Raw genomic sequence first — 24,141 nt, forward strand, 5'->3', positions numbered from 1 at the left:
AAAAAACTAGAAAAATATGTATCTACCTTGAATAAGAACTAAGTCAAGAGAAATAGGCTAGTGAATAATTACATCAGAAGAGGAGTCATATGGATGGTTAAAATTAAAATGATATCAAGGAATCATGAACCACTTTTTTAATGGCTTCATCATGGTAGGTTTATATTGTGGAAAAAACTCTGGATTCCTGATTTAAAACTTGTCAGGCAAGTGATCAAGTTAAGTCTCTTCACCTCAAGTTCATCATCTGTAAACAAGGGAAAATTATCTGCCCCGACTACTTCAACAACCTGTGTATCCTTTCATCCATTTACTCATTAATTCCTTCAACATTTTTTGACAGACAACTTATAGTGAAGATCGACTTAATTAATTTATTCATTTATTTTTGAGACGGAGTCTCACTCTGTAGCCCAAGCTGGAGTGCAATGGAGCAATCTCAGCTCACTGCAACCTCTGCCTCCCGGGCTCAAGAGATTCTCATGCCTCAGCCTCCTGAGTAGCTGGGACTATAGGCACGCACCACCACGCTCAGCTAATTTTTTTGTATTTTAGTAGAGACAGGGTTTCACCATGTTGCCCAGGGTGGTCTTGAACTCTTGAGCTCAGGTGATCTGACCGCCTTGGCCTTCCAAAGTGCTGGGATTACAGGTGTAAGCCACAGCACCCATCAGAAGACTGATGTAATTTAGCTAAGTATGCATGGAAAAGGGACTTGTAAACTATAAAAAATATGCTACAACCAGAATATGAAGGATATCCTTAAAATTATTTAGCTTATAAAGTCAGAGTAGAAAATACCTCTATGGTACTCCAAGAATGTAGTGAATGGATACAGTGATATAGCTTTTGGAACATAAATAAAAACACCTTATTTAAAACACAGCAGAGGTCACAGTAAGACAAACAAGTAGAATACAGTTTTTATTATATTGAAGTATTTGCAGCAAATCTATACATTGAAAACATGTATGTACACACATGTATATACTATATATAATATATACAATATTTGCAATATAGGCAAATATATAGATAGCATCTGTGTGACAGGGAATCAGCTGACAAAGGATGGCCCGACGTACTAGAAAGTGGCTGTTCTTGCTCGAATGTTTGCAGGATGAGTGTTAATGAGTAGAATCGAATGACACGATGACGAGCATAAAAGCTACTGGATAGTAAGAGTTACACAACAGCCTCTTTAATGTGTCGCATCTCAAAACCTTTGCAAAAATCACAGTTTTTGTTTCCAGGATAGGAGATGCGCCTAAATGTTTTCTGAATCACAGTGACTTAGAGGAAGGATTGAAGTGTTGTCTCAAAATTGGCTTTTCTGACCTCTGCTTCTTCTCAGTTGGCATCGTGCAGATATTTACTAGAGAGCTGTGTAATTTGCCATGATTGGCAGGGAAGCCACTCACTGAAGGGAATTCCCCTTTATCTGCCAGAGCCCAGGGTCCTTTCCAGGGCAGGTCAAGGCAAAGAAATTCCAACTGGGATCTGTGACAGAATTATTCAGCAATTCAAATTATTTGGTATATATCTAGTCCCATCCCACATGTATGACGAATAACACATGCACTATTCAGGAAAGTAAAAGTAAAGAGAAGAGATCAAGCTCTAAAAAAGAACAAACACCGGCGAACTTCAATCTGAGTGAGGATATTGTCAGAGATTTGCTTGTTTCACAAAGCCTTCCCTCAGATCTCTTTACAAACAGAAATCTTGCTGGAGGGAGAGGAATGCTTGTGCCTTCACACACTCCATGGTTTAAAGCTCCAGTGAATTAAGCTCTTGATTGCTGCCACAAAAGGGAGAAATAGAAGTCACTCTGTGGGTGAGAGAGCTTCCCAAGATAGAATAATGCAGCTGGTGGGAGTGGGGAGAATCTCAGAAAGACCACATTGAGGACCACTTGAAAAATCCATGCTATTTTCCCATTCTCACCTAGTATTTAAAACATCTGGTAAAGTTTTGCCTAGGAATTATCCCACGGGACCCTTTTTTAAAAAAATTAATAAGATTTGTAATGATCATATTATGTTGCAAAGACAGTAACACTACAGTTTTTTAAACTCTAGAGGTTTGTTTTCTTAGGCAGGCTAAACAGGCTCTTTGTAATCCTGTTTAGATTATTGGTTTATTTAGCAAATCCTTTCCCCTTTAAATAGTGGCAAGTTAAAAGTCCAATGCCTTGATCAAAAATGGCCAATTAGTGGATAGAGATTGAGCCAATTTTACTCTGTTACTTTGCCTCAAATTAAAACCGGCTCTTACAAGAACCTTATTGGATTCCAAAGAAAAATATTTTTCTTTTCCTTTTTTTTGGAGATGGAGTCTCGCTCTGTTACCCAGGCTGGAGTGCAGTGGCACGATCTCAGCTCACCCCAACCTCCTCCTCCCATGTTCAAGTGATTCTCCTGCCTCAGCCTCCTGAGTAGCTGGGATTACAGGCACTCACCATCATGCCCGGCTAATTTTTGTATTTTTAGTAGAGACAGGGTTTCACCATGTTGGCCAGGCCGGTCTCAAACTCCTGACCTCAAGTGATCTGCCCGCCTCGGCCTCCCAAAGTGCTGTGATTACAGGCATGAGCCACCACACCCGGCCCCAAAGAAAAATATTTCTTGCTAAAAATAATCTGCCCTTAATTTTTTTTTAGGAAACTATAGATTACATTACAGAAAGTTATGTAAAAAAAAAAAAAAAAAGATTTGAAAGGGTAAATGTTGAAGTTTAGCTATTCCAGTCGATTTAAGAACATGGAATTGAACTATTTCACTGTGATCGTCATAGTGTTGTGAATATCACAGTCACTAAATGAAGCACAAAGTTAAGTCAAGAAGTGCAGTCATTTTATGGGTCAGATGAGAGAGGCAGAGGTGTTGACTGTTATTTCAAATGTTGGCTTAAATCCCTTAAGAAGGGAATCTGTTTTCTACAACATCACTGTGAATAATTTGGGCCACTGATTTATCTTCTTATTCAAAATAAAAAGTCTATGGTTCTCAAGGTTACCTAAAACTGTAAGAATAGGCAAGCTAGAAGGAGCTCCTTCTTGGACTGACTTCTGAATGCAGAACATCATCGCTGTATTTCATGTTCCCCTCCATAAAACTTAAAACAGCACTCACGGCCCCAGAATCTCAGGAAAGCATACTTATGCGCCCACAGGCTCCGCTGAGTTAGTGAACTGTGTCCTAGTTGGCCCCTGTATTGTCAGCTTCATGTTCTAACTGATGGTTTAGGGGATCTGCTGGAAACTGTTGTTGATCCTGGTTACTTTGTTTTTGTGTGAGCACCCTTTGGTTTACAAAGCTAACAAAAAGAGAAGTGACATCTTTTCTTTTCACACACACACACACACCCCCAAAATTATGGCAATTAAAACACTGTTAAGAACAAAGGGCACAAGATTCCACTAATCAACCTTGCATATTCATTACTTTTTTCTTTATATTTAATGCAAAGATATGAAACCTTAGTGTACAAAACCAAACATTAATGAAAATGTCTAACAAAAAAAGTAGGTTAATGTAACAATACTTAGAGATAAAACTAAATGCCAGCAAACATTTCAGAAAGCTCCACTGTGGCATACAGGGTATTTGGACATGATAGTTTCTTCTGCATAAAAAACAATCCCCTTGTGATTTCAACAAATTTCTATTTTTGTGGTTATGTTTGAACCTTATGAAAAAATCCCAGTTGAGTCTGGATTTTTTTAAAACACAGGTTTCATTGTTTTTTCTTCTAAAATGACTCTCCTCATTAAAGTGAAAAGATGCAGCTGTTTTCAGACACTGTTTGCTGCTATTTCATTCAGAAACTATCCTAACTGCTGGTGGAAAGATGGTTTCCATGTGAGACAATGGGAACCAGGAACATTTCCTAATCTCCTGTAAGATCACATTTGTAAACTACTCTTCACATCACCCCATGTAAAAGTTAAAAAATTTAGAATGATTGAAGCTGGGGCATAGATTATTACAATAACATTTAATAGCAGCTTAGCCTACCTTTAAAGAATATTATTCTAGGAGGATGTGCATTTTACAGCAATTACACACAAGAAATGAAGACACACAGATGAAGCGGTGTAGTTATTTCAAACACAGCTTGTCTCTGTGAAAAACTCCTTGCTCTTGGCCTCTTCCACTTTTCAATAAAATAGGAATTTAAAGAGTGACCTTGCAGGGGAGAAGTCAGGAACAAATTTGATAACATGGACTCAAACCTCAAAGATGTTCTTGTTGTAGTGACAGTCTGCAGATTCTTTCCATAACCAAATACCTTCCAAGTTACAAGTATTTCACAGACAGAGGAAAGGGCTCTTTTCCCTATGTATAATTTAACCTCTTATCTGCTTTGAAAATTACCTAGAAGATCGGATGAAATTTTTTGTGAAACATTACTAGAAATAGTGATCCTCTGCTGCCCAGTAATGAATTAAAAATAAAAAAGAAATAAAAAATCTTAAAACTTTCTAGCCCCAGCAAATACTTTTTTAAAAAAAGAAATCCATTTGTGAAAAACGTAGTCAATTCAAAGGCCCAAATCTGGAGATGAAATAAATGTGAAAAGGGTTCACTGCTGCATTCAAGGTTCAGGGTAATTAATCAGAGATGGGGGATGGGGAATGGGGGACGGGGGAGGCCCCTCCAGCCCCGTGGAGCCAGAGCAGGCACAGTGCACGGTAACCATGCCTCCCTGATGGAACCCAGAGAGAAGACTTAGGATGTTCCCCCTCCTCCCTCTAGTCTTCATTTTCAAATCAAATGACACTTAGCTTACCTGAAAGTCTTCCAGGTTAGATCATACATAAAGAAATTGGCGTTTTTTTTTTATTGCCTTTAAATTCAATCCGTGTGGGTGGCCGAAAAAAGTGCTTTTGGGCTACTAAATTTTCACATAACTTTATGGTTACGCATTTCAGAGGGAAAACAAAGACTCTAGTGTTGGGTATCGTGAGTCCTGTTTTCAAGTGCTCCTTCTCCTCCATATGTCCCCTTATTTATCTAACAGAATTAAGTGCGATGGGAATGGACATAAGCTCCTGAATGTCAGTGTTAAAAAAACTAACTGGTTTGGAGAGGCAGCTTAGCAACAGAACATGTGAGAGACCTAGAGGGTTTAGTTCCCTGTACGCTGCCTGAGAGTTGGCTATAATACTTGAGCAAAAGTTATTTCCGTCTCTATGTGAACTAGCGGGAGTGCCATCCAGACTCCTGGGGGCTGGTCCTCCTCCTTGCAGTGTAATCAGAGTCTGTTTGTGTACTTCAGCTACACAGTGTGTAGATGCTCAATCCGTGTTCACGGGATGAACTCAGTGAACTGCGAATGTTAGCAGGAGGGATGTTTGCTTTCACTTCAGAGAACAGAATGAGGACAAACTGGTAGAAAAACTATAGGACAACAGATTCCGGTTCAACCAAGGTAGACGTGTAGTGAGCTACTGGTCACCGAAGCGTTCAAGCAAAAGCTGGAAAGTTGCTTAACAAATATGTGGTTTAGTGGATGTGGGTTGGAGTCAATGACCCATAAGATCCCTTCCTGCTTCTGACAGCATTTTTTTCAGGCCCTGGAATAACATGCAGATCTAATTTGGAAAACTGTTCTTAGAAAATAACCAATATAACGTTTGGAGGGAACATTGTATTTACAAATATTTCCACTGTTTTCTTCGAAGGACCAAATTGGAGGTAGAACTCCAAAGGGAAGCAGAATGCAGAAGAACACTTCCAGGATGGGGCTGGAATGCACAAAGGATCAGATGACACCCTATGATGAGGACTATCATCTGAAGTGTTATCCAGAAAGCATGCTCCAACAGCTCAATTACTGTCAACTGATCTAACATGAGATACACAAGTGTCATTTAAGATGCTGCCTGAAGGCTTAGCATTTCCAGGTGTTAGCTGCACAAGAAAATAATCCTTATGTGTCTTGAGACACTTTTTAACAAAGGAGAAAGAAGCCTTCTAAACATGGCCCCTTAGGGGCAGAGTTGGAAGCAAAACTTCATCCAAGTTCCTTTGCTCTGAATGCTCACCTGACCTGGATCTGTCTCGGGCATCATGCAATGTATACTGTGAAGTGCAGCACTATTTTGTGTGATCACATCTCTTCATTCATGCCCTTCCTTCTGTGCCTTTAACATAGTTGTGGCCTGACACAGATGATGATCATGGCTCCTGGGTTAAGAGCTCAAATAACTGAACAACTGTACATCTTGGCTAAAGCGGAAAAGACACTGGTGTGGATATAAGTGTGTTCTTGGCTTCGTGTAAAGTCTACTAAAGCAGACATGTGGGAAGCATTATTAAGGTGCTTGGCAATTGATTTTTTACATGAGGACTCACCAAAAATGTAAGTTTTAATTTAGTTCTTGGATCCCAACTGAAGTGGCTCTATTAAAATTAGAGCAATTCCTAGTATTTATGTTGAGCAATCAAAAGTCCTGATTACTGCCCACGAAATACACTAGAATGAGGATACCAGGTGAATATGATGGCCCAGGAGAATGGAAACTTTAAACTTCAAATCTCCGATTCACTGCAGTGGGAGGGTAGAAAGACAGACAATTATTTTTCAAGCTGGGCATAAATGTAAAAAACAACTATACTTTTTGAAAATATAAAATCCAACAATCATCCAATCCAATAACCTAATGCACTCAGCAGATTTGTAAGTTTATTGTTCCTACAGAATATAAAAATATTCTCTAATTGCTAATGTGAAACATGCTTGTTGCTGTATTTTTGGGCTTCTTTTCTAAGCTTCTGGATTTTACTTCCATGTTAAAAGAATAATTGAGGCACTGGTTCTGAATTGAATGCTGTATTTATTATAGTGTTTTTATTAACAAACTTTCACCAGAAAGTTCTGAGTGTGTTAATACAGCAGGCACATTGGCTTCCATGTTTGGCATTTGACAGTCCACAGAACTGCACTTCACTCTCACAATTCTGCCACAACTTTGTGAATTATTTGGGCAAGACCTACAACCAGCCTCCCCCATTAAATGATTAAATAGGACTTGTGGTTCATTCTGATTGAAATGTTCTGAGTTCACACTTGCATCTGTCTGTGACAAGCTCAGCTCCACTTTCCCTCCTGCCTTGTTTTCAGTCCCTCCACTGCTCTCCATATTGCTCATGTCTCTACTTTTACAGAGTTCCCTTTGTTTATTCTCAGGGTCGCAACACGTTTTGAGTAATGATCCAGTGCTTCTGCAGACAAATGACGATGGCTCTGCCATCTTTGGAAGATGCTCTTCTATGCTCCTCTGAAGACTGTGTACATTGGTCTTGCCAATTTTTTCTTGGGCCTCAATGTGCTGCACTTGGTGGAGGAAAAAATTCCTAGGCACAGAATTCTGCATTCCAGCTGGCTTTACTCTGCCCTGCAGGCAGGGACAGTGGTGCATGTGCGTGATGGGGTGCACAAAGCCCTCGGCGGCTTGGTGTGTGGCCTTCAGAGGTGCCACGCCGTTTTGGATCTGGACAAAGCTGCTAGCGATAGGAGCGCACTGGTGGCACAAGCAGTCCCCCATCTGTTGGCAAGAGTGCGGGCCATATTTCAAGCGTTTGTAGGCATTTGGGCAGCTACATCTCTGATTCAGAGAGAAGAAGTGACACATGGTGTGCTGTTCAAGAGAGGGCTGTAACAAGGCAGAGCCAGTGTCATTTTTAGTGCTTTTGCTGAGTTCACTGTTGTAAGCTGCATGCACAGGCATCCCTAAATTCTTTGCTTGGCTGTTGAAAAATTCAGAGCAGATGTGGGTCTCTTCATAAGTGGTCTTCTCAGAGGCAGTGCAGCTGTGGGAAGCCAGAGGTTCTAATTCATAAAACTCATGCTCCAGTTCAGATTTTGGGCCCCTGGGATCTAAATGATAAGCATTTATGGTATGTGTTTTGCTTTGTCCCTTGTCACTAGGACTTGTAGACAAGGCATGGGAAAAGGCACTGCACTGTAGTTTTTTAGGTAAAGGAATCTGACCACAGGTACCCTGTGGTCCAAGGCACCGGCACATGCACTGGAAAAAGAAGGTGGCGAAAGCCCAACTGATACACATGATGAGCATCATGAAGGTGCCCAGCTGGGTGTAAGCTAGAACTGTGGAGGGCATCATCATGGCCCCTGCCACGAAGGTGGTCAGGGCAGCCATGGCAATCGCAGAGCCCATGCGACTCAGAGAGAAGATCACTTTGCCTTCTCGGTCGGGATCTGGAGCCAAGCGGTAAGCAACCCCATAATGGACGGCAAAGTCTACAGACAAGCCGACGGCAACCGAAATGGTGACAGATTCCAACACATTTAGCTCCCAACCCAGCAGGACAAGAGAACCAACAGTGACAAATATCGTTCCAGCAATTGAAATGATGGCATAAAGGCTTATGATGATGTTCCAAGTTGTCAGCAGCATCACGCTAAATGCAACAGCAACTGACAGCCCCATGGCAATGAGGGTGCCATCGGAGAGGCTATCCTGGAGGTCATAGAACTCCAGATTGCTGACAAACCAACCATTGCTGAGGCCTTCAGGGGCCGAACTCAGCTCATTGGATATCCACGAGTCCACCTCTTTATAAAACTGATGCATCTTTTCATAAGCCAGTGTGAAAAGGTAGGTACTCTGGAACTCTAACACCACTGCCCTGATAGTATCATTGATATCAAACCTCGGCCCTGGGGTTTTGCTATCCAAATGGTACCCTGTACTCCTTTCCAGCTCCATGATAGCTCTCTTGATGCACAGTTCAAAAATCTCTTGCTTGTAGGGGAAGCTCCAGTGGCTGCAGCATGGGTACAGGGCAGGCTCATCACAGTCCTGGTTTTCCATCCACTGTTTGAACGTCTCAATGAAGCAGCTGGTGAAGTCCTGTTCATCAGTCTGGTAAAAGAATGTTTGGTTTCTCAGTTTTTGACAGAAGTGCAAAATCCAGGCCTGGGAAGCTGGGCTGGCGATGTTAAAACTGCTATCTAATGTCAACTTCCCTTTACTCTTGGGATTTAGTGGATTGCCGTTGTCCTCTGGGGACACGCCCCAGATTACTGTGATGGGCATGTGGAGCTCCTCACCATGGTGAACACGTTCAAACATGAAAAGCTTTTTGTATTCAGCATCATAACGCTCAAAAGGATGAGACGACCTGAACACCTGGAACTCGGATAACTCCAGTGAGGGCAGTTTCATCTTTGGATTTATACATACAATGTAGGCCCCACCTACAGTTAAGGCAAGGAACCAAAACAGCCAAAGGTAGCGAAACTTAATGACAATGCATGGCAATACTTTTTCAAAAAAAATTCGAGATGCTTCTGAAATGGCAAAGAGTAATTTGTGGCACTTCTGGCAAGCCACTGTCCAGCAGCTTTTGTTATCATATATTTGCTGCTGGGGCTTTTTGAAGCAAGTGAATATATTAAGAAGATACCGCTCATGCAGCACAACAACTGCTGGAAGCCACGTGACCATCAAAACGTAATTCACCAATATAGCTGTCCCTGCATAAACCCCGAAGCATCGGATTGCTGTAATGTTGCTAACATAGTTAGCATAAAAGGCAGCAGCAGTGGTAAAACTGGTGACGAACATGGAGAGGGCAGCGTGCTGCAAGGTGATGCTTACTGTTTCTGAGGTTTCGGCATGAGGCTTATCAAATTTTGTGTAGTTCCAAACATCACACAGGACAAAAGCATCATCTGCTCCAATTCCAACCAAAATAATGAGGGCAGTGAGGTTCATAAAAGGAAAAAATTCGAAGTGAAATACTACACGATAGAGAAAATAGGAAACAATCAAAGAACTGATTATTGCAAACATTGTCATCAGAGTGATAAACATGGACTTGGTGTAGACACACATGACTAAAAGGACAATCACAATGGCTATGGCAGGATACACAGTATCCATTAGAAGATAATCCTGAAACAAACTGTGTTTGATACCAAACTCAATCCCGGTGATGGTAGTCACGCCGTCAGAAGAGTTCCAGTTTTCAAAGTTGTCCAAGTAAATGTTCATCATGCTCTCCCCTTTCTCTGTGGGAGAGAAGAGCATGCTGTATTTTAAAGCTGGCGTGGCATATTCAGCCGTCTTTGGGGTCATAAAGTCTTTGTCCACCAAGTAATGGAGGATCTGGTACACGGCATTGTACTTGGTACATTTGCGTGGCACATTGGTGCACTTGAGCTGGTCCTTTCTCCTGGCTGCCATGTCCCAGCAGTCTGGCCCCAGAGTGCCATTTTGGTAGTGTTTGGCACAAGTCCGAAGCAGCTTCAAGGTATGAGAAACGTCTCGCTCGACTATTTTCTGACAGGATGATCTATTGTTCAGAATGGCGATGTAGTTTCCCAGTGTCCAGCTGGGGCAGCAGGAGGCAGCAGTGGTCCTCTGGCAGAGATCACCAAACTGGGGATGAGATCTGATCTGCAGAGATAGAGACAAGCAGAAGGACTACAGTTTAAATTGGTTCACAATTGTTCACAACTGGAAAGGTCTGCACTAAGGTGACCTCGAGGGACAGGGAAAGTTACAAAAGCTAAACAATTATCCTCTTAAATTAGGAATCAGTTTGAATACAGGGTGAAATGCCCCCTAAATGGCCTCATGTTACAGGAAGCCCTTCAGGTTCTTTATTCTGAATTAAAAACTACTGTTTGGGGATGACATGCAAGTGTGAAACAACTTCAACCAATGCTAGTTTTGTTTACAAAAGGAGATCAAATTAACACCTACTTAGTCAACAAGCCTTTTCAAAGCCACTTTAAAAAGCAATAAAGTGGACAGGTTGTGAAGCTTATGTACGTACATGCATAGGATTAAGAAAACCATACACTTGATATATGAAACAAATTTGTGGTTTTGCCTAAAATTCTGGTTATCAGCATGAAATTGTTGGTGACTAAAGTACTATATTTCAATCAACACAGTTAGAAGCAAAGATGATATTCCCTAGAGAACTGCTTTGGTCTGAATGTTTGTGCTCCTCCCAAATTCAAGTTGAAACCTAATCCCCAGTGTGTTGGTGTTAGGGGGTGTGACATTTTGGCAGGTGACTAAATCACAAGGGAGGAGCCCTCGTGAATGGGAGTAGTGCTTTTATAAGAGGTCATGAGGACCCATAGAACGCCTCATCTATGAGGAACAGGTCCTCACCAGACTGAATCTGCTAATTCCTTGATCTTGAACTTCTCAGCCTCTAGAACTATAAGAATTAAATTTTTGTTGTTTATAAATTACCCAGTCCGAGGTATTTTGTCATAGAAGCCCAAACGATTAAGACAAAGACCATTTGGTGAATCAAAAAGTGACCCCAGTAATATCAAAAGTGCTGATGTCAAGAAGCATAAAGGTTTGGAATAAAATTGTTTCCTGAAGTATGAGTAGAAAAGGGCAATGTTTCTGGATTAAAATATGATTGATATCTGATTTTTAAATTGGTATATACAATAAAATAAATGCCTAAGTAAGAATTTAATTATTTCTTCCATAAAGTTTATTCAAATTGGCAAAAATCCTTTTTTTAAAAATTTCTCTTCTGGTAAATGAGGGCCTGCTGCATATTAGCAAGTATGATAATTCTGGATTTGGTGTGGACAGTATTTCATTTAAAACACTATTCCTGAAGAAGGCTTTCCATCTTATGGCTATTGTTATAAAAAATTGAAAAATTGTTCCATCACTGGTTTGCTAGATTAAAGTCTGTACCATTCCATCCTGTAAATTAGATGAGTAGCCCCTCTTCTCTGAGGTGAGAATAAGAAATATTCCTCTTCTCCTGAGCCTGACCAGAGACTTCTCTTTAGGAGAACCAGAACTAAAGATGACCTGGTCCTATCAGTTTCCCTCATCTCTATTTACCAAAGGCTGTTCCAGGGTAGAAACTCCAAAGTTCAAAGAGGAAGTGAATTTTTTTTTTCTACTAGGATTAAAAACACTCTTTACCTTGATTAAACTAGGCTTTATCAATCATGTATTGAAATGTCTTCTCAAAGTAGAGCAGAAGCCGGCATGAATCACCACTTCAGAACTTGGACTTACCCAAGAACCAAGTTACCTATGATCCCTGAACTCTGTTTATCAGGATACTTTCCTGGGACGAATCCTGTGGGGGTGGGGTATAGATGAAACAGGACTGGCCACGTGTTGAGACTGTGGAAACTGGGTGTCCTATTTCGACAGTCCATTATACTATTTCTCTACTTTTGTATATGCTGGAGAATTTCCATAATAAAAAGTTGTTTGTTTTTCTAAAGATACGCTATTGAGGGTAAAGAAAAATGAACCCAAAGGGTTTTTGTTCAAATGTACTAAAATAATATTTACTTTAACAAAGCCTTCATTTTAAAGCTCATTTTTGAGGAGCAATCATAAACATTCCATAAACTAGGATAATTCATACTTGACTGTTTCCAGATAAAAACATTCACATATGCTAACTTAGGGAAAACTGAACCACCCAACAACAGGAAACCCTGGAATGGCATCTCACTGGTTTTCATGGCAGATTACCAGTTTTACCTTACAAAGATGTAACATACAAACCACTAGGGTCAGCTTGATGAACTGAATGAAAGGTAATGCAACCCCAATGTCTGACAGTTTTCAGATGGAAGAAAATGAACTGTATCCATTATGAAAATCCATTATCAGCTAGAAGGAAAATACCTGTAGTTGCCGAAATAACCAAATGCCAAAGATAAAGGACATGGAGTTGCCAACTAAAACTGGGAGAGAAAGCATAGAATTCTGTCCTTGAATAACCTTTTCAAATAATAGCATATTTTTAGATGTGTATAGTTGACCAAAGATTAAGAAGTTAGACATTATAAACACAGACTAAATACTATATTGATGGCTGCTATTAAAAACAAGTGCTAGTAAGTCACTGGGGAGCCAATCCTCCAATTCAAAGATGGTACTGATCGATGGTCAACCTTTGGGAAACCAGTTTTCGAGAACTCATACGGGGTAAGAAATAAGGACAGAGAAAAGACATCATGACTGGTTTTCTCTGCCCTGAGTTGGATGCCAACACCCTGAATTTAAAGGAAGGGAGTTCAAGGAATTCTCTGTACTTTTAGGGAGTAAGGACATATGTTCTTGATCTATTCATCCATTCAAAAGCAAATTTACTGAGCATCTACACAAGATGAATAAGGCACAGTTGTCCTTCCTCCAAATTGTTCACAGTGTGGCAGGGAAATCAGACACAAACATAAATAACTGTAATTCAAAGTGAGAAGTATGGTATTATATGTAAGGGCTTATGGTGACCTACAGAGAAAGTACCAAAGTCTGTAAGTATGATGTGACAATGGCACTAACTTAGTCATGTGTAACTGAGATACAGAAACACAGAAGCATGTATTATATTATGGGGCTTAAAGAGACTGGAAAACAGGTATGTCTTCACACAGAACACAGATATGTTTTTGCCATATTTTTGGAAGAGGGATTCATAGGAATAATTCCAAATTCTTTGAAGTTTATAAAAATAAAAATGGAGTTAGTGGAAGCAACTTCTTATAACTCTCATGAGGAATATAGCCCTTCTAATTCTAGTTATTCACAAAATGGATGTTTAGGGGAATCGTGCTTATGTGGTTGTAACATGTCTTTGCACACTTCCCTAGTTAGATAGTGGCAGGGGTGGAGTTGACTTAAAATAGAGGGTAAAGGAAGAGAAGAGAGAAAAAGACGAAACCAGCAGAGTTTTAAATGATACCTTAACTTTTAAAACTATTGGCTAAGTTGAAGATATTTTAAGAAGCTGAGAAAAGAACAAAAGGGAGGAAAATTAAGCCCTTAATACCAGGTTCAATTGACTGCTGGACCCTCCTCCTCGCATAACCAAGCTCCCTATGTATTAAACGTTTAAGGGGAGCCTAGGGAGAAAAGAAAAAGCAAGGGCTCTGTAGCCCTCTTTAAAACAAGAATAGGAAAACATGTTTCTGGGATCTTCTAAGTTTCAGGGGTTTTCCAGCTGTCCACAAAAGTCACCCTAGTAAACAGTCTCTGACAAATTTCAAATCCCTTTACAAGCTGAGTCCTCAGAGCTCCAACTTCTACATTGTACAAAGTCTATGGAACAAGTAAATGGTTTCCAGCAGAGTCAAGATTAGAGAGACTCACTTCTGGTTACTAACGACACCAGTGCGTCCCTTAGGATGTGAAAGGGCAGAAAGAGGCAATGAAGAAGAGTAGGAGAATCAACTGAAGCTCCTTTTGAGAGTGTATAACAATACAAGCATTTCTGTTAAGAGGTAGACAACAGGGTCAGAAACAGAAGTACTTCACTTTGGAAACCAATGCTGTCTGAATTATGAGTATAAATGGTATGTAATTTAAGCAAAACCTAGAGTTTGAACTAAATGTGCTGTAAACACAGGCAGGTGATAATTGAAACATCTGGTCTCACTGAGATATTATACTAATTACCAGACGTTTTCTGGAGTCAACCCACCAACAATTAAGGTCTTCTGCTTGCTATTGCTTGGTTGTGCCCCATTTAACTTCATAGTTGTTAATAATCAAGTGCTTCCATATAACAACCAGGATTTGGGGGCTGGGGGAGAGGAACAACTGCCAAGTAGTCTTAGAACAACTCTGCTAGAAACACTGTAACAAATAAAAACCCTAACAGTGTCTTGAACTGGGAGACTAAAAAAAGGTACAGTAATAATCCTAAAGCCGAACTGTTAACCAATAGTTATTACTTAAGATATCAGATGAATATATTATCTCTATGAGAAAGGTTTATTATTTCAGGTTCATAGAGTTTGAGACTAGAATACAAAGGTGTTTATAATTGGTAAAAATAGTATTTAACAAGTTAAAATGATAACCATACTCTTTGAGGTAGACTTTTGGGGCTTTGATCACCTATTTATTCATTTGTTGGTATGGATCTATAATTGGCCATACCAACCATTCATTTTGACACGTGTCTTGAGTCTGTTTCTCAAATTCTCACAAGAGCACCACAATACTACTCTCTTCTTAATTAACTGCCAAAGCATATAGATAATGCTCTTAGTTGGTGACTTAGAAAATATGTACTAAAAACATGTAGTTGTACTGTTCTTGCCAGGGATTACAAACTTAAACTCACAGCTGTCCAATCCTTATCAACTCAGTAGAAAGACAGACTTAGATAAGCAGAGTACATCTATTCCTTTAGATGTCTAAATTATGCAAATGCAACAAGCTAAACCATTAGAAAGCCACATAGATCCCATTGCTTTGATCTCTTATAGAAATGCTTTTACTGTAATGTTTTCTTGCTACCAGCCTACCTATGTTTTGCAAATCAGCTGAACTTTAATATTGTATCTCTTCTAAGCACACTGTTAAAAATTTTGTACACAGTGTCACACTTCTTTTATGAAGACTATGGGGGAACTGTCTCCTCCCGTATTAAGCAGGAGGAAAAGCCGGGCTTCTAAAAAACAAATTTGTTACCCTATTTATATGACTTTTGTTACTGATTGTGAAATCCTTTTTGCTCTGGCTGCCGGGAGGTTACAGATAAGTTTGCAGCTCCCATCAGCAAATGTACAAGATTGTGGGGTGTGCATTATTATAAATCTCATCCTTTGCTTTATTATTTTCCTCCCATTGTTTTCCCTTCATATAATTCATTCAACTTATTTATCCTATCCTTTGCATATGCTTTCCTGTAAACTACCTCAACATGATGATTTCTATCATTTATCTATCTATATAAATCATGTTGAGGTAGTTTACAAATATATATATATAGAGAGAGAGAGACAGAGAGAGAGAGAGGAGCGATGAGAGACTATACTACTTTTATTTATGAAAGCCATCATGGCATACTATTGCTTACTGGCTTTTGAGTCTCAGAGTCTAACATGTACTCATGGAATAAATTGCTAGCTCTTTACGAAAAAAAGGATACTTATTCCAGACCACAGTGACTTTTTAAGCTTCATTTGTGTGGGAAACAGCATATACAGGAAACAAAATGGGGGAGGTATCTTCCTCACTAGAAGCATAAAGCAGGGTGGGTAAAGGCAGATGCTGGAGTTCAACTTGGCTGGGTTCCAATCCTGGAAGTGCCCCTGACCACAGATGTGAACTTTCCTCAACTGAAAAATGGGCTATTTAGTATTTAATCCACAACACTGTCATTGGGATTAAATGAAATAATGTATTAAAGTATTTAGAACACTTCCTGGCACATGGTAAATACTCACTAAATATCAGCTATTAATTAACTGAGTGAATTCAATCACTTCAGAGTCTTCAGGAAAGGGAAGGTCTGAAGATCAACCAAAGGTAGAAGAATGAGGACAAGAAGGAATAGAAGTTAATGAACTGTACTCATCCAAGGTGTGATTATAAAGTAACCAGACTGGTTTAGCTTCTCTAAGCTTAATTTATCATCTGTGTAAAATGCATTGTAAATTCCAAGGTCACAGATCCATTGTGAGTGATGTACAAGTACCCAGCATAAAGTCTTGCACATAGTAAATATTGCTACACATTTACAACTTTAGAGTTAATTTTCTGTATAAGAAGTATCCTAATGCATGACAAAGAGAAATAGGTTCATAGCCTTCAAATAAGGAACTGATAGCTGTAGAAGAGAAGAAAACATCACAAATAAAAATTGATCACCAATTAAGAAACTTTGGTCTGTTTATAGATCGTTTGTGGCTTTGGTCTATGTGAAAGGAAGACAGCACTGACAGAAAATCCTGATAACTCAGTCGATTGGAAAGTCATTTTCAAAATGTACAAACAGCCTCTTAGAATGAAGGATGGGGTAAATCTGGGAGGTCTGGGACCAACTAACTAGGTTACCTGGTTAAGATACTTAGTTCTTAGAAGGTACTCATGTTAGTACAATGAGACCGCTGGTTTGGGTGATCTCTTCTTTCCTTTCTACTGCCTATTCATTAAGAAATTTCTCTGTTGACAGAACAGGTGATTGCATCAGGTTGTCAGGCTAGCTCTCAGCAGGGCACATGATTCGATTTTTTAACCAGTCATTTTACATTTTAGAGTTATGCTGAGAACACAAAGAGTTCCTTTTATGCTGGTTGCTATGCTTGGACAAGTTCATTAGTGACATCAGATAGCAGTTTCTATTTAGAGAAACTATCTCTGAACATATGAAATTGACAGCTCTTCCAAACCCAGAAGCTCACTGCATTTTCTGATGCGGACATGTTTTTGGCTGTAGAGAAGACTGAGACAAAGCGCCTGTCTTCTTGCATCTGGTGTCTCCCAAAGCAGCAAGGTGTTTAGCATTCAGGGCAGTCTGGATTGGATTACTCTGGCCATTTACATAGATACTGTATTTATGCTCTTTGATGTCCCCTTTCCCAGCCTGCTCCCTAAATTTCCCTTTGAGGTCACTGGCCCAAATGACCCAGTGATTGCCAGAGAGGCAGGCATTTCATTGCATGATTAAGATGCTGACAATTGCCTCAGGGCAGGAAATAGGGAACAATGAAACTAGGTTAGGAAATAAAAAATACAACAAAAGAAGAAAAACAGTCTTAAATATTATACTGAAAAGAAATACTATGTGAAATAACAGAAAACACCATCAACAGCCAGAGATCATGAATGGGAAAGAAAAAGGAAGATGGTATGTTTTAAAGTTGAAGGAAACACGGACACTTTGATCCTGGGATCTGAGAGAATGCAAAGCTGGCCTGCTGGAGTTTACTCCTCAGTAGGTAAGCCTTTTAAGTACTTTCATCTTATCAGACACCAGGGTCAGCAGTAAAAGGAGTTTCAATAATACAACCTTATTTGTGCTAAGGAGATTTTAGTTTTTATCTTACATACCCTGGAATTATCTACATTGCACATTGATTTAATTGCAGGTAAATTCCATAATGTCTCCCCTCCAGATGAAGTAAATACCACTCTGGAATATCGGTCACCTGGTGATATGAAAAAAAAAGGAAAGAAAAAGGTTTATAAATTATTCATTTATTTCATAAGACTCAGGATTCGGAAATAATTCAAACTGGGAAACCACATGGACGATTCATTAGCAGCAGGAAATTCTTTCCTTTGATAAATTCCAGGAGAAAATGTTAAAAGAAAAAAAAAAGCAATGCCATAATATTATCTTAGCGCAAAGCCTTTGTCTACTCACTACATCTTAAAATTGTATGAATTATATAGCAAATCTATTTTTGGTCAGACTATAGGAAGAAAAATCCACAGGAATTTACAACAGGAAACTAATTGAATATATCCCTCTTAATTTCACAACACATCACCATAATACAAAAAGATGCACTAGGGAATACCAAGAATAGATTATAGGGATGTTCTCCTGGCAGCTAACTAGAGAAGAAAGATGGTGGGTGATCTATTTAAAACCGCTAAAAACAGTCAACTAAGTATAGAATGCTAGCCATATTCTGGTTGAGTACATGGTCTCTCTGGTACACTAGAGGCTAGAAAAAATATTTTGAAAATCAGATTAACAAAAAATATGTTTCTGAATAAGGGAGGTTGTATGATATACCAGAAAGAGCATGCATGGTCTTTAAAGTCAGATTAGGATATAACCAGGTCCTGTCATTTACTAGCTATGTGACCTTAGGCAACTAACAACTTCTCTGAGCCTTGGTTCTTCATTTGTAAAATGCAGACAGCAATATCTATCTCAAATAGCTGTGAGAATTAAATGAGATAATAATAGATGCCCAACAATATTGTTTCTGTATCCTCAGAACAGAAACAATATGAACCACATATTAAAGAATATGAACCACATAAAACAAAGAAGATTAATTTTATGATAGTTAAAATGTCTAATTGTGCTAACAAATCAGCTGGTAAATTTATGAATAAAGCTTTATTATAAAAGTTTTTATGTATGATCATGAAGTTTTGGCTATTATCTTATGTTGATTGATTTTGGAGAACAAAATCAGCCTGGTGGAAACTGAAGCATTTCATTTACATAGAGCTGGTAATGGCTTTAGTCAAGGCAGAATCTACTTATGAGACAATATTTACTGTTGACTATTGAAATGTAATGTTTTTCCTGGTTAAGATCATAACTAACAGATGTTGGTTAAGCAATAATATATAGTAATACTTTGATTGAGAGAAATAAACCAGCCAGAACATGCAAGTAACCAGAGTTCAATTTCCTAATGTTTTTTAAGAGAAGAGACAGAAAAGGAAACATGTATTGCTTCCTGGGATCAGTATAAGGTTCTGCCTCATCTCCTACTATCTATTACTATACAGAGTAAGTGATCAAAATAAAGACCCTGAGACTTGGTAAACTCCAGAAACATCAAAGATCCAGTCAGGTCATCTAGTGTTCTAATAAGACAGGAAAAAATACACTTAAAAGAGATTTTCAACACCAACAGCAAAAGCTGAAATCAAAAGAGCTTTAATGTTAATATTCACTTAATTAAAAATTATACTATCCACAATTCCTCAATCCCAATCACTATGGCTAATCAATGGCTTACATACTTATATTCATGTCCTCTAGGCTGTGCCTTCCTTCTTCCCTGGCAGTTGCAGAGTAATCAGGCTGACTCCATGTTACAGCAAATTTTGGGTAGTGAATTTGTTGCCAAAATTTAGAGAACTGATGGTTCCACATTCAAATCTGGATTCTTGGCCAGGTGCGGTGGCTCGTGCCTGTAATCCCAGCACTTTGGGAAGTCGAGGCGGCATGATCACCTGAGTTCGGGAGTTCAAGAGCAGCCTAACCAACATGGAGAAACCCCGTGTCTACTAAAAATACAAAATTAGCCAGGCATGGTGGTGCATGCCTGTAATTTCAGCTATTTGGGAAGGCTGAGGCAGGAGAATCGCTTGAACCTGGGAGGTGGAGGTTGTGGTGAGACGAGATCGCGCCATTGTACTCCAGCCTGGGCAACAAGAGCGAAACTCTGTCTCAAAAAAAAAAAAAAAAAAAAAAAAAAATCTGGGTTTTTCACCTCTGGTAAGTTCTTGCGCCATTTGGGCCCTCATTTCTAGAACGCCACCTTTTGTCGCGGCTAAGTAGCAGCCGATTTCTTTAGACAGGGCAGATGTTCCTTAGTGTTCCACAATCACCATCACTTCTCCTGTCATACCTAGCTAGCTTTATTCACTTGGATTATATGCCAGGCCCCTGAGGCATTCAAACTTTGAACCTCTAAACTTTATTTTTTTCACCTCTCTACCTCTACTGCCTAGTGATGAGGTAGCACACAGAAGACTCTTAATATAGTATTGCTTTTTGAATGAATCAGAACTTTAAGCCATTTTCTGATTCATTTTAGAATGAATTGGAACTTTAAATAATCTTTTAATAATTCAACAGATTATTTCAAGGTTCAATCCAAAAATATGTACCTGTACTTGATCTAAAAATAAATAGTACAAGGAATTTTTAAAAAGACTTGAAATGTTGGGCAAGGTCGAGAATTTCATTAGATTTATATATTCCTTAAAATAAGAAAACTCAATCATGACTTTTTTCATTAATTTTAATAATATAATAAACTCAGACTAGTAGCTGACTAAACTAGAGAAGTAAAAGAAAAAGTTAATTAGCCAAAATTTCTTTAGGTTCAACAGCAACAGTGAAGCTGTGTGACTAGCCACACACGGCTGTCAGTCTGTACTGTGATCATGTTCAATTTGAAATGCTAGCAAACTGCTGAGCAGTTTGTTCATCTACGATGCCACTCACTTGGAACGTCGCAGAAAAAGCTGTCCTTGTGGAAGTTCCAGTCAACTTCTCTTTTCTCTCTTTCATAATGATCATCTGACCATCTATCATCCCGATGGCTGAAATGGAACGACAATTTGATCTTCAATAAAGTTCTCGTTATTTCAAAGCTGATAAGCATACTGGAAACAGTACTTCCTCAAAGCCATGACCTGCTTAGTCCTTGATATTAAGTTGAAAGGATTAAAAGAAGCAACCCACATTAATTTTCTCACTTCTAAAAAAGAAAAAAAAAAAAGAAAATCTCACCTTTTCATCCTACTACAACAAAATCTTCAAACACAATGACAAGTTAAACAAATTCAGTGGCAAAGATTTTGAGCCACACATTTTACATTTAAATTTTTTATTGAGGCAGTATTTGAAGAGGAATTCATTAAGCAATGTTTTGTCTAAAAGTTATATAAAAATAAATAATTGATTACCTTTTGGCTTGTTCATCTGCATATTTAAACGGATAATTTGCTAACGTTGCTTTGTATCCTGTATTTTTCACCATATTATTCCATGTGACCAGTCTCTGGCCTATTGCTGTTCCTCTTGGTTCAAAACCCTAAGGCAAAATTACAAGTGCTCATTAGTGTATTTCATTTCAGGCTAAGTATAGTTACAATAAAAGCTTGGGAAAGCAATGTCAAAGTGATATATAGCTTTCAACAGAAAATACAGCTGTTCCTCACAGCTACTCCAGAGGTGACTGCATTAAAACAAGATGCCTTGACATGATAATCATCACCTATTTGCTGTGACAAAACAGTTTGATTCTTTGATATGTTACATGTCTAAGGAAAGTTTATCTTTCCAACTCATGCCTAAGCATTTAGTAAATACTTACTTTTATCTTATAAAAATTATGATCAAATTAAATCATGTCATGCATTGTCACTATTTTTACAGTGTTTCATTATCCTGATCATATTTTCCTCATTATTCCACTCCAGAGAAACATTTACTTAAGAACAGACTCTGCTGTTAGTAATACTGAAATTCCTTTAACTTCTTTGTGAGAAAACAGAGACAGTGTTAAAGACTTTATGAGAATAATTTTATAGAAGGCAGATTCTCCAATTTATTGATTTTTAGCTTAAACATGGGGACCAAGAAGCAAACCTTCCAGATTTTTTAGGGTAAACAAGTTCTTTGACCTTTTAAGAACCTGATAATACAGATAAAGTCATGTCTTTACTTTTCAGAAAGAGAATTGTTGCTTGAGAAGGTTTTTAAAGAAATGGGTTACTAAATAACATAATGCAACATGTATTAAAATACACAATATTTGGAGATGATTTTAGGCTAAAGAAAACATAAATGTTACCTACCAGCAATGGATCAGAGAAGTCAGGAAGCTCTGGCACTAATACTCCAACCAAGGCACAGACCACGATGAACATGGTGCACATGCCCAAGACCACCACCGGCCAGTCAGCTATCAGGGCTGCATAACTACAAAACACAAAGAAGTGTCGGCTATCAGGGCTGCATAACTACAAAACACAAAGAAGTGTCGGCTATCAGGGCTGCATAACTACAAAACACAAAGAAGTGTCGGCTATCAGGGCTGCATAACTACAAAACACAAAGAAGTGTCGGCTATCAGGGCTGCATAACTACAAAACACAAAGAAGTGTCGGCTATCAGGGCTGCATAACTACAGAAACACAAAGAGGGCACAAAGAAGGCCCTTCGCAGAAATATTTTTGGCACCTAAGAGAGCAATTTATTAAATTCTCATATTGTAGACCACATACAGGTATTTATCAATACAGTATCTAATGGGAATATAAGTATTTGTATGTAATTGTAGTAGAAAGTTACAAGATCATTGTCCCCTCATTTTTGTGATCAAGTAGCACTTTATGCCACAGGCTATTGAGAGTCAGAATAATGTTCATATATGACAAGTAACATTTTATATCTACATCTATGCCTGTAAAAGAGATATAAAATACACACTTCATTAGTGGAAAGAAAATAAATTTTAACAGAGGATCCATACTCCAATCAGTGTCTTTCAGAACTTTTGTTTCTGTAGTTATTCCCTTTCTCCACACCTTTACTCTCACAGTTCTTAAACAGTGAGAGTCTATAAACAGGTTCATATAGTGCAAATCTTAAAAATAACCAAACTAAGGGCCGGGCATGGTGGCTTACACCTGTAATCTCAGCACTTTGGGAGGCTGAGGCGGGTGGATCACAAAGTCAGAAGTTCAAGACCATCCTGACTTCAGGATCACTTCAAGATAGTTGAAACCCTGTCTCTACTAAAAATACAAAAAATTAGCTGGGCATGGTGGCACAAGCCTGTAGTCCTAGCTACTCGGGAGGCTGAGGCAGGAGAATCACTTGAACCCGGGAGGCGGAGGTTGCAGTGAGCTGAGATCATGCCACTGCACTGTAGCCTGGGCGACAGAGCTAGATTCTGTCTCAAGAAAAAACAAAAACAAAAACAAAAAAACGAAACTAAACACTTCCCACAAACCTGTTACTTTCCTTCTAGCTAAAACTACAGTGAGCATATCCACTAGATATGTGAGTTCCATGAGGGCAGAAATTCTTGTCTGATTCATTTAGTGTACTATCAGTAGAAGGTGATCAATAACTATCTATTGACTAAATGAAAAAACATCTGATGCTTGTACTCTCCAGCTACTACAATCTGGTTTTAGTCTCTTCCCACATGTCTCTATTACCAAATCCTACCACTGGGCCCTTTCTTCCAGATGCGCTTCCCACACCCTCATTTGTTACCTCAAATTGAAAGATCTGTTTCTGTATCCCTTCCATGAGGTCCTGGATCACACGTTATTATTTTGGCACTTTCAAGTCTTGATATGAGCTGAGTACCCAACAGAAGCTGACTAAACTGAACGTTTTCTAAAATTCAAAATGCATCCTGCAAACTTCTGGCTTCTTGAATCTTTATTAGAAGAAAAGCAAGACAAAATATTTAACTTGTGGACCACTACTCTCAAATTCTCAGTAATGTTAGCTCATTTGGCTGCTGCAATGGCTATTTCTGGCTCATTTGAAATAGGATTCTTACTCATATATTTTTGAGTTATTTCTTCAAAATCATGCTAGTAGTTACAAATAATTCTGGTGGCTCTAAATGTCAGTCTGAAAAAAAGCTACTATATGTCTCTAATAATAGACTGCCAATTTTTATAATCTGATGTCTTAACTTTATTGATCTGGCTTTGTGGGGATATTTGCTTTAAATTATAATTCTAGTAAGGATATTAAAATATAGCGTAATTATGCTTTAAGGGAGCATGTACACAGGCACTTTTCACTGCTGCTCTTTTAAAGTAATCTTAAAAGGCCAGACACAGTGGCTCACGCCTGTAATCCCAACACTTTGGGAGGCTGAGGCAGTCAGATCACCTGA

The 24,141-nt window shown here is 38.8% G+C and overlaps 1 protein-coding gene across 7 annotated transcripts in view; it reads right to left on the reverse strand.

The window, feature by feature from the left end:
• Nucleotides 1-6,824: 6,824 nt before the first annotated feature.
• DISP1 (dispatched RND transporter family member 1) overlaps nt 6,825-24,141 on the reverse strand; it is a 193,956-nt gene continuing 176,639 nt past the window's right edge. For all 7 annotated transcript variants that reach the window (XM_054519942.2, XM_054519954.2, XM_054519959.2 and 4 more), the window contains 5 exons: nt 22,073-22,196; nt 21,179-21,306; nt 20,715-20,812; nt 17,837-17,934; nt 6,825-10,435 (listed from right to left, as the gene is read on the reverse strand). In XM_054519942.2, coding sequence (XP_054375917.1) covers nt 6,848-10,435; nt 17,837-17,934; nt 20,715-20,812; nt 21,179-21,306; nt 22,073-22,196 — 4,036 coding nt within the window. In that variant the 3' untranslated portion in view covers nt 6,825-6,847. The remainder of the gene's footprint in view (nt 10,436-17,836; nt 17,935-20,714; nt 20,813-21,178; nt 21,307-22,072; nt 22,197-24,141) is intronic.

The sequence above is a fragment of the Pongo abelii genome, chromosome 1 (genome assembly GCF_028885655.2).
Source record: "Pongo abelii isolate AG06213 chromosome 1, NHGRI_mPonAbe1-v2.0_pri, whole genome shotgun sequence".
NCBI lineage: Eukaryota > Metazoa > Chordata > Mammalia > Primates > Hominidae > Pongo > Pongo abelii.